A 20,397-nucleotide genomic window follows, 5' to 3' on the forward strand; every position below is an offset into this window, starting at 1 on the left:
GGTCGTGGGCTGTTGAGTTTTTTTACCCCCCTAAGTCTCTCTTGATTGTAGAAGTGATAAAATAGCAAGGGTTTAAGGAAAAGAGATCGAGAGAGTAAAACTTTAAATTAAGACTGATAGAAGCATAGGTCTTGAAAAATGAAGCCCTTGTCTACTGTCCTGCTCCTTGACCTAGCCTGTTAAGTGCTTTAAAATATCTAGAAGTCCTGAAATTCTACGAAGGGTATAAGTTTATCATCTTGATCCCTTTTTATTTAAGGCATTTGCTTGAAGGTCTTCACAGAATGCAACAGAATTTATTTAAGTAGATAAAAACATATATGTGTGTATGTATTTATATATTTACATTATTTTAAGAGTTTAGCTTGAAGCCAAATTTGCTCCACTTCTAGGCTTTCATAACAGATGTGGTCAAGCTTAGGAAAGCTTCTGCTCTTGTCTGAAAGGTGAAGGCAGTTTTCATCTTGATCTTCTTGTTCTTGCAGCTATGTTTCAAACTTTTAAGATGTTATTGCTTCCTTTCAAAAATCCTAAACAGAAGTGTCTAAGTAAAGTGTTCTAATAACGCCCCAAACTTAAACTGGTGCTCTTTAGTATTTAAAATACAGAAGTGTTTATAGCAACAGTGCTTGTAGTGTAGCTTTAATACAAAATTACATTTTAAAGCTCTGCTTCAAATAATTTAATAGCATCTGGTTTGTTTATTGAAATATAGCAGCATACATGTGGGATGTGCAACATAGGTGATGCTGTCTGTCTTAAAGACAAGTAGAAATTGACTGAACAGAAGTGCTGTTAATTGATGTTTGAAATTATTTTTAAACGGTAGTGGTGACTCCCTGTTGTGCTGGGATACCTGTGCTTTCAAAGGAGGTCCTCATATATTGGCCTGTAAAGGTTAGAGAAGTGGCACATTTCTACCACTGTATTATACATCAGTTTGGGAAAATGTTCTAATACAACTTCACAGGTCCTATCCTGTGATTAAAAAAAAAAAATATATATATATAGATAGATGTCCTTTGAGAGTGTTTCCACAAAAGATTTGTGATGGCTGTTGTATTGTAGAATGCTACTTAGTAGCGTGTTCAAGCAGGGTGGTGATTAATGGTTTCAAATTTAAAGTATTCTCAGTCCATAATTTTTTTTAAGATTATCAGTGTGTTGGTTCTGTCATGCCCTTTCTTTATGACACTGTTTTGGCACATTTGGGTGCTTGAAACTCAAAATATAACAAGGTAGGGATTACAGGTTAGCCAAAACCCTTTGTTAACAAAGTTATGAATTAGTAAGGCTTCAGATATTTTTTCAAATAAAGATATTGGATGTTTCCTGGAGTAAAAAAGAAACAGTTAAAGTGGTTGAAGTTGTTCAGAAAATATGGCCTATAAGCTCTTCTTTGATTCCTAGACCAATTAAGTGTTTTCTCACTAAGTTTCTATTAAATACTGCTCTTTCAGTTCTTTTTGCTCACTTCTGCTGCTGCTTCCTACTTGATCCTTTGGAATTCACAGTGGTTAGTAATGTTCAACTGACTGTTTTGGTGATTATGTTTCTGAAGCTTGGGGAAAAAGAAAAAAATTTTGAAAAGTGCTACCCTACTTCTTGGCTGTTCCTGAAAGAGCTCTTTGGCTTGGCACCTTTGACAACAATCTTTGGATGTGTGATTTTTCATTTCTAGGGGCCATGTAGAGTGTTCTACATTATTTTCACTTGCCCTGACCATCCTCCTCTTTACATTTCATCTTCTGTGTGTTTCACAACAAAGGAGCTTGTGGCTGTGATAAGTATGCTTTACTCTCTAGTAAGAGAAATAAAGTGGAAAGAGGGCAGGCTTCTCTAGCAAAGTTACTACTTGATGCAAACAGCCTAAATATCTAAAAATGAAGTTTCTTAAGTTTGTGACTGAATCATAGAATGGTTTGGGTTGGAAGGTACCTTAAAGATCATCTAGTTCTAACCCCCCTGCCATGGGCAGGGACACCTTCCACTAGATTGAGACACTGGCTGTCAGTCTTTGGAAGGAAATGGATCCTTTAGAACTGGAAGGGATTTACTGGGCCATCAAGTCCTAACACACATGTGTTTGGCTAAGGTTTAGCTAATTTGAATGTTTAGAGATTCAGCTAAAGAGCAAGTAAAGTAAATACCTATGGAGCAAATAATCTCACTTCTTCTAAAAATCATTTTCTTGTTAAATGTGTTTGCCATACTGATGATATCTAGTAGATTTAGTAACTTAGAGGTGACATTGCACTGACTTAAAATTTTGTTGTTGAGCAGAATACCTATTAGCATCAGGGTGTGAGAACAGGATAGAAGGAGAATGCCAGATCCCTGCTCTAGCCAAGCAGTGGCAGAATACTGGGAAATTTGAGGCAGAAGTAATGACAAATTTTAGGAAAAACAACTGCATACCTTCACAGCTGTTCAGAAGCATAATCATTCTTCCTGCAGTTAAGGAGCATTTTGTCATTTGGGGGTTTGGGTTTTTTTTTTTTAATGAGGCTGTGAATAAGCATGAACTTCTTGGCACAACTATCTGCGTACGCATTTACAATTAAACAGGTTCTCATTGCTGAAAGCTCAGGCTGTGGCTAGTTAACATCATAAAGAAGTATATGTCTAATATTAAAATGAGTAGCTTATCAAGCTCATAGCTGTTGTATTTTAATGCTGAAATGCTTTTATTTATTGTGGAGGGGGAAAAAAAGATGTATTATGGGATTGTGTCTCAGTAGATTCCTTAGGTTTGTCGGGCTTCTAAGTGCAAATATTGAAATCCAAAACTGTACAGAGGAAGCTTTTTTTTTAGTGGCTTTACAAAAAGTTTTAAGGATCTATTAATTTCTGTGTCTGTCCCTGGATTATTTTTGTCAGATTTCCCCATAACTAAAAGCTATTGCTTCAGTAAGAAAATACAGAAACTGTTTTTAGATTATTCATACTCTGTATATTGGGAGCTTATAGTCACAGCTGGTTGAAGTGATGCAGCAGTACATAACTCATTTAATAATCTTTGTATCCAGAAAGCTGTAAGTGCTGTGTGTGAAGATTCAATTTTCCTTAACAGTTTCTCTCTTCAGAAACTAGAACAACTCAATCAGTATCCAGATTTTAACAACTACCTGATTTTTGTTCTTACGAAGTTGAAATCTGAGGGTAAGTTCTTGAGATATTGACTGTTTTATTCTACTTCTTTTTTTCTGCCTTTTTTTAAAAATTTGTTTTATTTAGCTTGAAAGAAATAGGAAGCTGATGCCTGTAGTCAGTTTGCTGGTTGGTTGAGCTCCACAGTCATGTAGAACTCATTTATCCTCTCAGGAGTCCTTGTGGAAAATTTATTGGTGCTTGTAGTTTCAGCCTTGGCATAGATTCTATTCTAAATGTCCTATGAAATCTTCCTAGAGATGTTGGAGTATCGTACCTCTATCAGGCTGAAGTGAAGTTGTGGAATAACTTTGAGTCATGACTATATGCATTATAAAATTGAGTTAATTGCTAAATTAAGTTATGGTAATGATCTCCCTAGTAGTGAGACTGTTAAATATTTTGAAGGTCACAGACTAGAGTTGTCCGAAGATGATGTCTGTCAGAATCTTCATTCTGAAGTCTTGTTCTAGCAAAATGCAGTTAGAAATCAACTGACTACTTACTGTTGTGTTATGGACATTAGTACAAACTGTATATGGCATACTGTGTAGCTTCTACCAGTTAGTAAATTCAGACAATTCCTTAGTAATGATCAGGGTGTGCAAAAGACTGTGTTTCCAGTGTACTACAGCTACTGATTTGTGAGGTCTTTTACAGTGAAAGAAATTTGTTTCAAGATCTCTTTTAGCACATCTCGGTTCTTTACATTTGTTTGTAATTGATGTGTTCAATTGTTTGGGTTATTTTCTGGGGTTTTTTTTTGTTTTTTTTTTTTTTTTGTTTGTTTTCCTTAGTGTCCTGCTACCAGTGCTTTTTCTGCCTTCAAGCATTTTACCTCTGGGTTTCTGGATGCTTGCTTTTTTCCATTTGAATTAGATTTTACTTACATGTGGCTGTGTAACATTCAAAGAATCAGCAAGAATGTTTAACTAGTGTTTTGATTGTGCTGTCAGCTTACTTTGGGAGGAAGGAAACAGGAGGAGTGAAGTATATTTTCATATTTGAAGGCTGGAGTATATCCCAATGGTTTTGTGTGCTCTATGTAGAGTATCTCCCGATGATCTGTAAGGCCTTGGGGGAACACTTCAAGTTCAAGAGACAGGGTGAGCTTTCAAGACCTGAATCAGCCAGGATATTAAATTTTTGAGCAAAGTGCCAGTATAGATACCATGTGCTTTATACATTAACAGAAAAATGAAAAGCGGAGTGAGTCCAGTAGGGATCTGGAGTCTGTATGAAGGATGTGATGAGAAGAATGTTCCATGTTTTGGTTTTTCTTCTCTAAAATTTGTTTTCTAACACTGCCTTACTTGCTAATTTTAATTTCCCTTTCTTCATTCTGTTCAGCACTTGAGCTTGAGGTTCTAGATACTGATGTGTGTTTAGCAATGTGTCAGAATCTCTCTTCCCGACATATCTCCTTAGATTATCCAGTAGTCTTTTTCTACCCTTCTTAATGTATAGATACACCAATCTGTTTGGAATTGGATGAAGAGGAGATGCTAACTATTGCAAAATGGTTGTATAAAGCTGTTTTATCTGAGGAAAAGAAAAAAAAATAGCATCTGGCAGGTTGAGGAGGCAAGCAAGTTGGGGTGAAGTAGCAAGCTGACTTCTTAAATGAGGTGTTTGGGATCAGACTGCACTGATAGCTCTCACAGATACATTAGGTCTCTTGTGAGACTGCTCAGAAGCTGTTGCTTCGGAGATGCTTTGTCCTGCATCAGTGACATTTTTAGTCATAATATTTCATCCAAAGCAACTGTTTTTAAACTTTGTATTTCTAGTTCAGGGAAACTTGGAGAATATTGAGGGTGCCATAACTGAGTCCAATGTTGGTGCTTTTCATAGTATTTGCCAAGTTACAAATATCCTGTTACCTTGCTTGCGTAGGACTAATGAGGGACGATGGAAGACTGTTGGTTGGATTTGACTTGAATCCAACCAACAGCTGTCCATCGTCCCTCATTAGTCCTGTCCAAGCAAGGTAAAGAGACTATTAGAACTGCTATTCAGTAGCTACAACACTCTTGCCTACTCTTTTGGACCAGTAGTGGAAAATTTCATGGACTCAACAGGTAGATAACTGTCTTCAGAACAACTGGGAAAGTATTCTTTCCTTTCCCCACCTGAAGAGGGTTCTGTTGGTGGTCTGTCCTACAGCCTTGCCAAGTTTGTTGGCTAGGGGAAAGAGCTAGTGTGCTTTACACCACAGACCAAAGCATAGATAGTCATACTGTTGGAAGTTCATGCTTTTGTTACGGCCATACTGTCCCAGCAGAAGGAGCCATGAAAATAAGCTTCCAACATCACTGACAGCACATTCAATAAAAATTAAGGTGTTTTCATAGTGCATGGGAAAAAGCTTGGTTTGGTGGCAGATGGGACTAGGCTTTGATTCAGTTTTTGCCACTTCTGAGAAAACTGTGCTTAAGGATACATTTAGGTGACAGCTCCTGAATGTGGGAATTCTGTAGTGGTTGATTGAAATGTGTGTTAAATAGCCTCATTTTACTGCAGTGGAGGTTGTACCAAATTATCTTTGGCCTGAGTCTTACACCTCTGCCGGCAAATAACTTTGCAACCAAACTTATTTGCAAGCAAGTAACTCTGCTTGCAAAGCTGGCTGTTCTACTGAGGCCTGCCTCTAAGATACTTAAGTAAACGTTATGTGTAGGGAATTTGGTTTGTTTTAGCACCAGAGCTATTACATTTCAGTTGCAGAAAGTATAACTTCTTTTTCCCTCCAGTGTTAGCTTCATCAGGTTTCTGTGTCTGAATGCTTGTGACTTGCTGGTTTTAGGTTTATTGTGGTACTCCTGCATGTATGTGGTGGTTTTTTTGGTTTTGTTTTTAAATTTTGTGGGCCTTGTTAAGCTGCCAAAGCTTGTTAAGCTTGGGTCATCCTGGGAACAGTTGTTGCCTTGCTGCCATTTCATTAGTGAAAATATATGGCCTGGCTTGCAGCTATGGCATATACGTGCCCTAACTTTAAGCACTTCCTTTCTTTTTTGTTCTTTCTTTTAACTAATGTGCATTTCTAAAGATCGCATCGTGAATCCGGACAAACCCTGATGTTACAAATATCACAGAATATAAAAAATGTCAAGGAAACAGCATTCAGTCCTGGAAGTCAGACAGTAGGCAGGCTGATGGAATAAAATACGATCCCAAGCCATTAAAGATTGAGGTATAGGTCTCTAGAATGTACTTCCCAGGAGGTGTGGTGCTCAGAGGTCTTCCTTAGCTGGGTGAGATGGAGTCAAGATTAACTGAAAAATATCTGAATGAAAGAAGCTTGGTTTTACTAATTTATCTGTAAATGAAAATAAACCTCAGCTGCTCTGTTAGTATAGCTGTTCCTTCTTGGTTTGGCAGGTGTAAAACCTCGACCTCGCAGATAATGTAGTGGCACCGCCCTGCCTTTGTGTTGGTTTTGTGTTGGGTTTTGGTCTTTTTTTTTTTTTTTTTTTTTTTTTTTTCTGGTGTCCGCTGAGCTGAGCTCAGAATCCCGTAGGCTTCTCTATTCTGTTAATGAGTTGTTTTGTGGAATCTGTGCGTGTTGCTGTTGCTTCTCTGGTCACTTTCTGTATTTTATGTGTAGTTGACTGAAACACTCCAGTGCTGCAAGGGAATATCAGCTTTGTCTCTGTTGTTGCTTTCTTTGCTTACCTGCAGCTACCCTTCTTTGTTCCAAGCCATGCATCTAAATCCTCCTTCACTTGTTTGCATCTTTTATTTTATAGTCCAAGTCTGTTCCCTTAAAGGAAAATATGAGAAAGTATTGTCCTAATTTCAGCCTCCTTGCTGTCTTGCCAAGGCCGGTTCTAGCCTCTAGTTAAGGTACATTGAGGCAGTTGTCCAAGACGTCTGAAGTATGAGGCAGTCCAGAGGAAGGACCTCTAGGTGTCATAATACAATTCATACTGTAAGCAGAAGTGCTGAGTTTGTTTCAGACCTAGTTGACCATAATGATGAAATTCCCAAAGTTGTCTGTATCAAAACCTTGCTTTGTTTATACTTTCTGTAAATTAATGTTTATACGATCCCTGTTTTCCCCCCATCTAAAATAGACTGACAAAAATAGCATCCTTCTTAATTGATCTGCCTTGTCCTTTTGTAGGACAACTTTGTCAATTCGCTGGTGTTTCCTTATTATTGTTTTTAACCTGGAATTACACCATGCTTTACCTTGCACAGCATCCTGAATTTTGTGAATGAGGTGGATCTGGCTTGTGCTAAATTATCAAAAGATGATGTCCATTGTCATTCACCAAGAATACTCTCTAATCCTCATAAATTCAATTTTTCAGTTAGGGAGCAATGGGTGTGATGCCTCTGTCATAATCCTGCCACAATATTTCGTTGATGCAAGGTTGTATCAGTATACAGTGAGATGGACATAGCCTACTTGCATCAGTGAAGACTACCGTGTTGCCTTCTGGTAACACTTCTGTGTTCAACTCTAAGGAGAAACTAAATTGAGACTTTGTAATCTATGCAGACTATTCCTTCTATGTTTCTGCATGTATCCATTCTTTGGCTGATCTTCACACCTCTGAGGGGATGTCCTGGTTTCAGCTGGGATAGAGTTAATTGTCTTCCTAGTAGCTGGTACAGTGCTGTGCTTTGAGTTCAGTATGAGAAGAATGTTGATTACACACTGATGTTTTCAGTTGTTGCTAAGTAATGTTTAGTCTAAAGTCAAGTTTTTTTCAGCTTCTGATGCCCAGCCAGTGAGAAAGCTGGAGGGGCACAAGAAGTTGGGAGGGGACACATCCGGGGCAGCTGACCCAAACAGGCCAAAGGAATAATCCATATCATGCCTGGTATATAAACTGCGGGGAGTTGGCCAGGGCAGGGCAGATTGCTGCTCGGGAGCTAACTGGGCATCGGTCAGCAAGTGGTGAGCAATTGCATTGTGCATCACTTGTATATTTTAATCCTTTTAATTATTACTATTGTCATTTTATTAGTATTACCATTATTAGTTTCTTCTTTTCTGTTCTATTAAACTGTTCTTATCTCAACCGACGAATTTTACTTCTTATCCCAATTTTCTCCCCCATCCCACTGCAGGGGGGGGAAGTCAGTGAGTAGCTGCATGGTGCTTGGTCGCTGACTGGAGTTAAACCACGACAGCGAAAAAAGGGAAGCTGTCTTTCTATGGGGTCAGAATTAACATGGCATTCTGCTTGGCCTAATATGGCCTTCATGATGTTGGATTTTTTATATAAAAATTGCAAGAACAGAAGTGGTGTCAAAGCTTTCCACTTAGGTAGGATTTGACATACTTAATGCCCCTTTATGTCGTGAAAAAAGAAGAGAACTACTGATATGGTATCTAGTCTAATCAAGATTCAGGCTGTCCATCCTTACTCCCAAAACACACATGTTCTTTCTCAGATCTACCTTTTACCCTTCTTAGACAAGAGACAGAGGACATGGTTGGTTTGTGCACAGTTTCTGTAAAGTTCTGTGTTTGTCTCCCTGTCTCCTCTCCACTGCACTCTTGGCAGGACCTAGGCTAATGGGAAAATACTGAGACAAATGCATGATGGTCCTGGTAGCTTTCTGCTGGCCTGTATAGCCATAGTTATCCATCCTGTTGCAGCTATATAAAGCCTTTGTGATTCTGATCTTGGATTGTGCTGTAGTGACTGATCTTCATCCCATCCTAATGTAAGAACTCTAGTGTTCAGTCTCAACAGAGTGTTATCTCAGTGGATTGATCATGGCCTGGTATAAGGCTATTGCAGTCAAGGATCAGAGTCCTTGAGATGAACTTTTAGTCTGAAGGTAAATGAGCTGGGATTGGGAACACTGCTTTAGTGCTACTTTTGTCATAGGCTTTAAGGATGGTCTTTTATTTCCAAAATGCTTTGAATTTTTATAAACCAGTTGAAGATAGAGCAGTGTCTCTGCAACTCTTGATCTTGTTCATGTGAATCTTTCCCCAAGATACACAATGGTCTTTGAGCAGTTACCTTAGAAGAGCCTGGGGCTGCTACCTGGAAATTCACTTGTGTCCAGAAGAAACAAAAATATTCCTGAAGATGCTTACAAGAGGTTCCAAGGAGCTAACAGGAATGGAACTGCCTCTGACATCGACAAAACTCCTTGGGTAGCTACCTTGGAGGAGTCTAGGGCTGCTATCTGCAAATTCACCTGTCTCCAGAGGAGACCAACACACTTCTGGAGAGACCTGTTTTCAGACTCCTGCAAGGAAGATGCTCAAGGAGTCCTGTGTATGTTGGAGGCAGGTCCATGTTCTATACCTTCCTGGGAGTCCTCCCAGGCAGCTTTGGAGTGTTTTGGCCTGTTGACTAGCCTAGTGTCTTCATGTACTTAATCGCATTGGCTTAGGTTCTTCAAAAGTGCTGTTCACTGTAAGCATTTGGAGGGCAAGTCTTGGAATATATTTTCTCTCAAATAGCTTGTGGAGAGAAAAGACAGAAGTTTTCAGGCTTTCCCTTGATTCTTAAGATCATCAAACTTTTGGGTTTTTTGCTGTGCTTTTTTCTGAAGTTCAGGTAGTCTTGGGTAAGGTCAATTTTGGCTTCACAATAAATGTGACATTTTGGTGGTAAGTTGGAGGTATTTAGCCAGCTATTTGAAGACTTTCCTTAGTGCATCTTAGGAGCTGAATGTAGTCTGCCACAAGGGGTATTTCTTTGTATGCTTTTTTTAAGTCAAACTGTCCTACTTAGTGATGTTTGGTTGTTTCTCATGTCAAATCTAAGTGTACTTAAAATGCCAATATCAAGCATCTCTGTGTGGTGTTTTCCTACAGACAGGGAAAGTGTTGCTGGTGTGAATTCTAAAGGCACTTCAGTCCACCAAGCAGGACTTCATTTCAGTGCAGTTCTGAGGTGCCTCCTACCTGAAAAAATGGTGCCTCCTACTCATGAGGCTATGTGCTGGTGTCTGACTTAGGCTGTGATAGCTCCTAGGAAGTAATATCACCACCTCTTCCTAGGTTTTCAGAAACAAGACTTTCTGTGAGGCATTAGGATGATGTAACAGCTTCAGTGTGTTTGTTACTTTGCAGTGCTGGAGCAGGTGCAATTGGTTAGCCAACCACTTTCATTAAGCCAAATCTAGCCTTATAAATGAATGCCCATTAGCACTTCTCATGTGCAAGTAAAACCTTTCCTTTAGTGCCAAAAGGGAGTGGAACCCAGAAAAAAACGAAATATTTTTCAGTACCACCAGTAATAGTACCCACAGTATTTTTGGCCAGCTCCAGAATTGAGTATCTTTACTGAAAGGAATCTAAAGAGCCATATAAAAGCACATTTTGATCCCACAGTTCTATGCTAATATCAATAACTGGCTAAGCATTACTACTGCTTTTGCAAAGCATTTTAAATTCCTTTCTTCCCCTTCTATAATGACATAATTCTCACTCTTCAGAACCACGTGAAGGTTTTACTTAGCTATACCTTCTGCTTTCAAAAGGTATTCAGGAGCAACGGTGCCATGATAGTCATAAGCACCAATGACTTCAGTCTGCATTCAGCTCAGTATAGGCAGCTTGTAACAGCTTAGCTCTGCAGCACTGGACTGGGCAACACCATTACTTCCTAGTGAGGTTGTCTGCTTTATCTGAAGTGTCACACACTGGCTGTTCAAGCATGTACAGATTCAATAGTCCAAATTTTTATTTTGGTATTTCCAAGGAAAAAGCATTTACGTAACTTCGAGAGATTTATGTTCTTCTCTGAATCGGTAGATATACTGCTGATCAGAGGTAATTCTGACTGGCAGGCTGTAAGTCTTAGGAGCATTAAGCATTCCAAAATGGCAAGCACTCACAGCTTTCCCTTATTTTCCTCCCTCCCCAAAAAAAGGAGGCTGATGAAGTCATAGGTAGAAAGTGAAAACTAAAGAGACTGAAGAGGGATTTCAAATGGCTCAGAAGAGGAAGAGCAGTATGGTCACACATCAACGCTGCTTAGATGTAGTCTCATTTTCTAAGTAACCAACAAGCTAGTTGTTGGTCAGCAGTTCAACGCCCTTCCCATATTGTCCACAGCTCAGATTTATTTACGTCATCATCTTCAGAAGCATAGCTGTTGCTACTTATTATTCAATAAATATGCAACACTCAGCATCAGCGGAACATTTCCAGCTTTGTTTTGGTGTCTTACAGATGTTCCTAAGCTTAGGCAGTTGTGTCAAATTATTTTCCATGACTTGCATGAGTCAATTGAGCACTGATTAATTTCAGACTAGACACTACATTTCAAGGTCATTTATGTATTCAGTTACACTGCATGTTTTGAAACATTGTCAATCCGTCTTCCAACATGATAGTAAACCATACCAGTTTAAGCCAAAAGTGTTATACTTAAGGTTATGTAAAAGTCCAGCATGAAAAAAAAAGGGGGGGGGGGGGGCAGATCTTTTTCTGCTAGGAAGCTCATGAAGGTGTCCCTGTACTGTGTTCTTGTACATTAGGATGGAAGAAATTATTCATTTTCTGCTTCCCATATGACACTGCTCTGGTGAGATCCTTATTTTTTTGCTTTTAGCTCTTTTAAGAGACTGACAATCTGTCATTAATGCATCAGAAATCTTCATGTGCAACAGTGATGCTTAGTCATGATTTTTATCACATTTTGTATTTGTACATGTTAAATCCATATCACTAATTAAAACACACAGAATGACAGCTTATTTCTGAAAAAGGCTTAATAGCTTTAAGATTGAAATTGACAGAGGAGTTTTGCTTTAGAGAAGTCTCACCCTAACATTTAAAGTTGCCAATATCACAAGAGTAACAGGGCAAAATATAGCCATGTTCATAATCATTATATTGCAGTCTGTGAATGGATAAAGGCTACCCTCATCCCAGCTGCTCAGTTCATTTAGCAATCTAAGAAGTTACATTCTAAGGAAGAGAGGATGAAAAGACATGGTGAAAAAAATGCTGACCTGGACTTGCAGGTGAGCTACAAAAACTTTGTTGCTTTCACATATGATCCTATGTCATACAAACCCTCATTAGAGGAAATATGACTATTTGAGGACACAGTCTGGTTCTTAAAAGCACTGCAGTAGCCCTAAAATAATTGATATCTGTGTAATGTGGGTATATGTCCGTTTGCTCTGTCTTTAAACCATTAAAATCTGGAACTAGTATTACAGTCTTGCAGCAGAATTGAAAATATACTGAGAACCAAATTATGATTATGTGATATGGTTTTATTATAAAGTGAGGCAATGTGAGAGGGGAATCATCCACTGATTAACTGATTTGGCACCAAAGATATCAAATGTCAGAGATCTGCTTCATTTTGCTGCTTTTTCTTGTACTATATGTTCTTGTCAACTCTCTATACTTCCAGGTTGACTGAGATAGGAGGCAAGACTGTGATCTTTTTTGATGGCTGAAGCATATGGCTGACAGAACTTATCACAGAATCTATGAACACTAAAGAGTGTCTTACTCAGCTCTTAGGCCACCTGCCTGGAGTCTTGGTGTTACAGCAAGAACTCCATCCAGATCTGTATTACTGTCTTCTGACAGTGTGGCTGTTAAGTTGTTGAACATCCTGGATTCTGTAAATATCCTTGTGCAGTCACATCAGAAAATTTTTCTCAAATCAAGGTTTTGACTATGGTGTGGTATGGGTTTTGGTTGTGGTTTGTTTTGGTTTTTTTTTAATGCCTGAGTATCAGATTATGTGGTGCTTCTCTAGATCAAGTGGTTGGTGTTTGTTTGGCACTAAGTCATCTTTGTGATTTCTGCTTGTCGCCTCTCAGTATGGTGACAATTGATTTTGCTTTTTGTTTTTTAATTTTTCTTCTTTTTGTTGCTTCATGAGTTCTTTTTCACTTGTTAGAGATGCAATTTTCACTGTTGTTATGGTTTAAGCCCAGCTGGCAACAAAGTACCACAAAGCTGCTCGCTCACTCCTACCCCTGGTGGGATGAGGAGGAGAAAATAGAAAGAAAAGCTCATAGGTCAAGACAAGGACAGGGAGGGATCACTTACCAGTTATGATCACAGGCAAAACAGACTCAACTTGGGGAAAAAACAAAACCAATTTAATTTGTTACCATTCAAATCAGAACAGGATAATGAGAAGTAAAACCAAATCTTAAAACACGTTCCCCCAGGCTCAACTCCACTCCCGATTTTCTCTACTGCCTCCCCCGCGGTGGCGGAGGGAGATGGGGAATGGGGGTTGTGGTCAGTTCATCACATGTTGTCTCTGCCGCTCCTTCCTCTTCAGGGTGAGGACTCCTCACTCTTCCCCTGCTCTGGCGTGGGGTCCCTCCCACAGGAGACAGTGCTCTGTGAACTTCTCTAGCATGGGTCCTTTCTGCAGGCTGCAGTTCTTCACGAACTTCTCTGGCACGGGTCCTTTCCATGGGCTGCAGTCCTTCAGGCACAGACTGCTCCAGCGTGGGCTTTCCCATGAAGTCACGACCATCTTTGGGGACATCCCCCTGCTCTGGTGTGGGGTCCTCTATGGGCTGCAGGTGGACATCTGCTCCCCCGCTCCCCTCCACAGGCTGGCGGGGGACAGCCTGCCATCTCACCACGGGCTGCAGGGGCATCCCCTCCTCCGGCGCGCCTCCTCTCCCTCCTTCCTCACTGACCTCGCTGTCTGCAGAGGGGTTTCTCTCACATCCCACTCCCCTCCCCCACTACAGGTTCCCCTTCTTAAATATGTTATCCCAGAGGCACTACCACCATTGCTGATGGGTTTGACCTTGGCCAGAGGAGGGTGCATCTTGGAGCTGGCTGGCATTGGCTCTATCGGATATGGGGGAAGCTTCTAGCAGCTTCTCACAGAAGCCACCCTTGTAGCCCCTCCCCTGCTACCAAAACCTTGCCACACAAACACAATACAGCTATGAATCCCATGGAATCTTTGCAGGTCTGTGTGATAAACACTTACTATGAAGAGCAGTCATTCTCTTATCTTGGCTAAAGGAATGGATTTAATATTTCATGCTGCTGCATACCATAGGATAGCTAATGAAGAAAACAATGGTGCTGAAGTTTCACCTGAACGTGACCTTGCTTTTTATCTAAACCAACTGGCTAATCTGCCTGTTTCTGACACAGAGAACTTAATAGTATCTGTATCTTTGCTGTTGCAAATTGTCTCAAATTTGTTTAATATCTTCATGTTGGAGTTTATACAAATAGTGGCTAATGTACCGTATTCTGATCAGACTTTAGTTGGCACTCTGAGTTCTGTCACCCCAAGAAGGTACTGCTGGCTGATACAGAATGAGTAACTATTGTATTCTGTGGCTGCTGGCGATGATGGTTTATTGTGGCTTGAGAGGGTTTTAAATTGTGTGGAAATTAAAGGAAGACTCCTTTGGCTTCCTTCTTCACCAGGCACAACTTTAAATCTTAATAATCATGGAGGACTGGATTTCTTGAATTTGTGTGTATCTATCAATGGATTAGTTATGTAAAGCAGTCAGAGTTTGACATACTACATTGGCATAAGATTTGATGCGGAGATTTTACTTTTAATTCAGAGAGTATTTCAGGCAAACCTGAGACTGATCAAGAGTTCAAGTGAGAGCTTCTTTTTTAGGTCATTCTGCACCTGATCTGTATTAATAATATCTTCAAAACTTTAAACAAAATTACAAAGTTACTTGATTTGAGTTGCCAAGTAATAATAGTAGTAATAAATGACACATCACACAACCAAGTTCTGCGGTTGAGAAAAGTTTGTCCTCTGATCCAGTCTTTAATATTTTTATTTAAAATAGTAAATCCTTTCTTCCCTCTTAACTCCATTCTCCCAGAAAAGTTGTTGGCGCTTGAAATGCAGTGCTGTGCAAGTGAACTGACTGACTTTTATTTTTATATCGTTTAGAAGATGGTGGGTATTTAAAAACTATAGTGTAGGTGATGTTATAGAATTGTTTCAAATATGTATGCATAGGGTGGCTTCCTGGTTTATAAAGTTCCTGAATTATATGTAAAGGACATATTTGTTTGTAAATCAATACATTTATAGTTATGGAGCATGAAAAATAATGCTTCTTTAGGAGAACTGAAATATGAACATAAAAACAAGGTCAAAAAGTATATGATGGCAATCTGGTTTTGACACTTAAATAAAATCAGTTGATTAAAATTAATTTTAATTTCTGATTAGCCAAACAAAACCCCCTCTTCTGAAAAGTGCTGTTTCTGTTCTAACTAGCACAGATCACACTAGAAAGCGTCTTTAATGTCTGTCAGTCAGACATCATGGGTGTACTGAGAGTCTTGATGTTGTGATGCAGTAACTTTAGTTTGAAAACACTTTATATTTGAAAGTTGTATCTCTTATTTTGCTTATCCTTATTTCTGTTGGGATGTTAATAGTTTCAAAGGCCTGGAATAGATCCATGTATAAACTAATTCTTGGCAGAAAGGAACTTTGAACATCCTTATTTCTTGCCCAGATCAGGGCTTCATCCAAAAAACTCGAACAGGTGGCTAAAATGCTAATTAAAACTAGCTTCCTGTGCTGATTAGGGTTGCTGTAAACTGTAAATTTAAATTTCTTATACAATAAACTAATCCTTTCTAGGTAGAACATCCAGCTCTCACTTGCAGCATGTTTGAGAAATAATACCAAGTTACTCATGGTCTTGGTTGAAGAACTAACTAAACATGAGTCTTCTCCAATATAAGTGAAAAATCTAGGCTGTTCTTTTTCTGTTTCTCCTCTTGTCCCAGTAATCTACAGAAATTTGCAGGCAAAAAGAGCTCAGTGAAGAGAACTCAAACTGTTGCCTAAACTTAAATTCTTAATCAGTTCTGGTCAATTCTGGTCACTTTTCTCTTATGGTTCACACCATATGACACCTGTTAACATTGCTTAAACACTTCTTTTTTTCTTCTCCCTCTAATTATTAATTTAATAGATCAATAGAACAGCTGGTATCTGAAGGGGTTACAATAAGTTATTTCATAGAAAAATTGAACACTGTATTTCTGTGGAAGTAGGGGGTGGAGAATTTACTGCATAGTCCCTACATCATTTCTATATCTTACTATGGTGAAAGCAGGTCTGTCATCAATTTCTTACAGTATCAGTGTTGCAGCAAGCCAGTTAGTATAATCATAATGTCTGAATGTCTCTGGCTGATCAATTTCTTTTATGAGTCTCCTATATCCTGTGACTTCAGATCTATTCCTTGCCTATATTTTTCTACAAAAATTTATCTTAGAATGTACGATTTGTAATGCTGATATTCTAATTTTGAATAAATAGAAATAGTGAACTCGGAACCTGAAAAGCTTTGCTATGTGAATTGATGGGTGTAGTTGGAAAGAGAGATAGGGAAATGAAGATTACTATCTCTATATAAAGTTTTGATCTTGTTGCATTTTTCTGGAAACCTGCCTTATTCTTATGAGCTGATTGAACGTTGACTGTAAGTATTTTCTTTTGCAGATGAACCGACACGTTCCTTGAGTGGTCTCATCTTGAAGAATAATGTAAAAGCACATTTTCACAACTTTCCCAATGGGGTAACTGACTTCATTAAAAGTGAATGTCTGAATAACATTGGTGATTCCTCCCCCTTAATTAGAGCTACTGTAGGTAAGTTTGCTCTTATTGCTGTCTTCTGCATACTTAAAATGTTACTGATATGAGTGAGAGCTGCACTAGGGACGTAAAGAATTATTAAACTCCTAAAACTGTTTGCTTCTGTTAATTGTCACAACTTCACCCTATTTTAATGCTGATACTTATCGTTAGTGTGAATATACAAAAGTCATGCTTACTTTTGCTTCCTATTCTCTTAGAACTGATTTAGCAATTCGGTTCATATCTCCTGAAATTGCTGCCAATTTCTATACCTACAAACAGGAACAAGGTAAAGGTCTGACTTCAGAACTATTTCAGTATTCCACTTGCATCAATGAAACACTTCTGTTGGCTGATTTCCTGCTCCCTGCCCCCGATATGGACACATACGCACATCCCTTCAGGGAATCATCATACCATGCATAACACATTCACATAATGAGTTTCTGTTTTTAAACAGCTTCTGTCAAAAAACAGTAGATAAAGTGTGGTGTTGTCGTGGTTTCAGCCCAGCCGGTAACAAAGGACCACGCAGCCGCTCGCTCACTCCTCCCGCCCCCTCCGGTGGGATAGGGGGGAGACGGAGGAGAGAAAAGAAAAAAAACCTGGAACCTCGAGGGTTGGGATAAGGGCAGTTTACTGGGACAACGCAAAAAAAATTACAACAACGACGGTACTAATGAAAGAGTATACAGAAAAGAGTGATGCACAGTGCAACTGCTCACCACCCGGGACCCGACGCTCCGCCACTTCCCCAACCGAAAGTCGAGAGCAGGAGCACCCTCCCCCCGGCCCACTCCCCATGTATATACTGAGCATGATGTCACATGGTATGGAATAGCTCCTTGGCTAGTTCAGGTCAGCTGCCCCGGCTATGCCCCCCCACCTCCCAGGTTCCTGTAAAAATTAACTCTATCCCAGCTGAACCCAGGACATTATCCACCCCTTATTCTATACCATTTACATCATGCCCAGATCTTACATTTTCCAATCAACCACTACCACTTTCCTTGTCTTATATATAGATATATATGTATATGGACCCCCCCCACACACACACACACACACATACAAATAGTATTCCCTTAGTCAATGGGTTATCCCTCCAATGTGTCCATCAATTTTATTTAGTCCATGACTTTGAGGCTCCATCTGTTGTAACACTTCTTCAGGATAAGAGAGATGGTGTGAGGTGTTGGGTTGTTGTATGCTGTCTCTGGAACTTCTGGCTGGTACATTTGATGCAACCCACACCCTTGGTCTGCAGGTCGAAGATGTTGATCTTGAGGAAATTGCTGGGCGCCAGTTCAAGTTCTATCACTGTTGTTCTTGGCTCAGTTTCAAAGTCCATTCTTCAGTCATTTGGGTAATTCTTACAGTAATACCCTTGATATGGCATATAGACACTATAGATACAATGACATACATTGGCAGGTTATTTAGCAGTTAAATATCATACAGCCTAGTTCACTGGCTATTCTCTCCCAAAATCAAATCTCCCTGAGGTACACATCGAACTTCCCCATCCTTCTGCATCACCCACCAGGTGTACCCAGGTCCCTGAGCAAAAACCACCCCTTGGATGGGTTTGTCTCTGCGTGAGGGAGGACTAACCCAGACTGTCTTTCCTAACATACTCCTCATGTGCACTACAGGGACTTTATCCCCTTCTACAGTATGTGGAAGTCTTGGTTGGGCGGGGCCCGCCCGATTGGTGGATCCTCTAGTATTAACTAACCAGGTGGCTTTTGTTAAATGTGTATCCCAATGTTTGAAAGTTCCACCCCCCATTGCTCTCAATGTAGTTTTCAGCAGTCCATTGTATCGTTCGATTTTTCCAGAGGCTGGTGCGTGATAAGGGATGTGATATACCCACTCAATGCCATGTTCTTTGGCCCAGGTGTCTATGAGGTTGTTTCGGAAGTGAGTCCCGTTGTCTGACTCGATTCTTTCTGGGGTACCGTGTTGCCATAAGACTTTCTCTTCAAGGCCCAGGATAGTGTTCTGGGCAGTGGCGTGGGACACAGGATATGTTTCCAGCCATCCAGTGGTTGCTTCCACCATTGTAAGCACATGGCACTTGCCTTGGTGGGTTCGTGGGAGTGTGATATAGTCAATCTGCCAGGCCTCCCACTGTTTATATTTCAGCCATCGCCCTCCATACGACAGGGGTTTCAGTCGCTTGGCTTGCTTAATTGCAGCACATGTTTCACATTCATGGATAACCTGTGCGATAGTGTCCATGGTTAAGTACACCCCTCGATCGCGAGCCCACCTATATGTTGCATCTCTTCCCTGATGGCCCGAGGTATCATGGGCCCACTGAGCCATAAATAGCTCACCCCTACGTTGCCAGTCCAGGTCCACCTGAGACACTTCAATCTTGGCGGCCTGATCTGCCTGCTGGTTGTTTTGATGTTCTTCAGTGGCCCGACTCTTGGGTACATGAGCATCTACGTGGCGTACTTTTACCACTAGCTTCTCTATCCGAACAGCAATATCTTGCCACAGTGCGGCAGCCCAGATGAGTTTACCTCTGCGCTGCCAATTGCTCTTCTTCCATTGCTGTAGCCACCCCCATAGGGCATTTGCCACCATCCATGAGTCGGTATAGAGATAGAGCACTGGCCATTTCTCTCTTTCAGCAATGTCTAACGCTAGCTGGATGGCTTTCACCTCTGCAAACTGACTCGATTCACCTTCTCCTTCAGCAGTTTCTGCGACTAGTCGTGTAGGACTCCATACAGCAGCCTTCCACCTCCGATGTTTTCCCACAATGCGACAGGACCCATCAGTGAACAGAGCACATTGCCTCTCATTTTCTGGCAGTTTATTATACAGCGGGGCCTCTTCAGCCCATGTCACCTCCTCCTCTGGCGACATTCCAAAATTTTTGCCTTCTGGCCAGTCCATGATCACTTCCACAATTCCTGGGCGACTGGGGTTTCCTATGCGAGCCCGTTGTGTGATCAGTGCGGCCCACTTACTCCACGTGGCATCAGTTGCATGATGTGTAGAGACCTTCCCTTTGAACATCCAGCCCAGCACTGGCAGTAGGGGTGCTAAGAGGAGCTGTGTTTCAGTACCAACCACTTCTGAGGCGGCTCGAACTCCTTCATATGCTGCCAATATCTCTTTTTCAGTTGGAGTATAGCGAGCCTCGGATCCTCTGTATCCCCGACTCCAAAACCCCAGGGGTCGACCTCGGGTCTCCCCAGGTGCTTTCTGCCAGAGGCTCCAGGTAGGGCCATTCTCCCCAGCTGCAGTGTAGAGCACATTTATAATATCTTGTCCTGCCCGGACTGGCCCAAGAGGTACTGCATGAACAATCTCCCGCTTAATTTGTTCAAAAGCTTGTCGTTGCTCAGGCCCCCATTTAAAATCATTCTTCTTCCGGGTAACTTGGTAGAGAGGACTTACAATTTGACTGTAATTTGGAATATGCATTCTCCAAAAGCCCACAACACCTAAGAAAGCTTGTGTTTCCTTTTTATTAGTTGGTGGGGACATAGCTGCTATTTTGTTGATCACATCCATAGGGATCTGACGACACCCGTCTTGCCATTTTACTCCTAAGAACTGGATCTCCTGTGCAGGTCCCTTGACCTTACTTTCTTTTATGGCAAAACCAGCCTTCAAAAGGATTTGGATTATTTTCTTCCCTTTCTCA

General features: G+C 40.5%; 1 protein-coding gene across 5 annotated transcripts in view; it reads left to right on the plus strand.

The window, feature by feature from the left end:
- TNPO1 (transportin 1) overlaps positions 1–20,397 on the plus strand; it is an 85,625-nt gene that overhangs the window by 19,679 nt on the left and 45,549 nt on the right. For all 5 annotated transcript variants that reach the window (XR_005931532.1, XM_030003537.2, XM_030003536.2 and 2 more), the window contains exons 4-5: positions 3,087–3,162; positions 16,590–16,739. Coding sequence is in view for 4 of the 5 variants with exons in the window: in XM_030003537.2 (XP_029859397.1) it covers positions 3,087–3,162; positions 16,590–16,739 (226 nt within the window). In the remaining variant the exon portion in view is untranslated. The remainder of the gene's footprint in view (positions 1–3,086; positions 3,163–16,589; positions 16,740–20,397) is intronic.

Source organism: Aquila chrysaetos, chromosome Z (genome assembly GCF_900496995.4).
Source record: "Aquila chrysaetos chrysaetos chromosome Z, bAquChr1.4, whole genome shotgun sequence".
In the NCBI taxonomy this organism is placed as follows: domain Eukaryota; kingdom Metazoa; phylum Chordata; class Aves; order Accipitriformes; family Accipitridae; genus Aquila; species Aquila chrysaetos.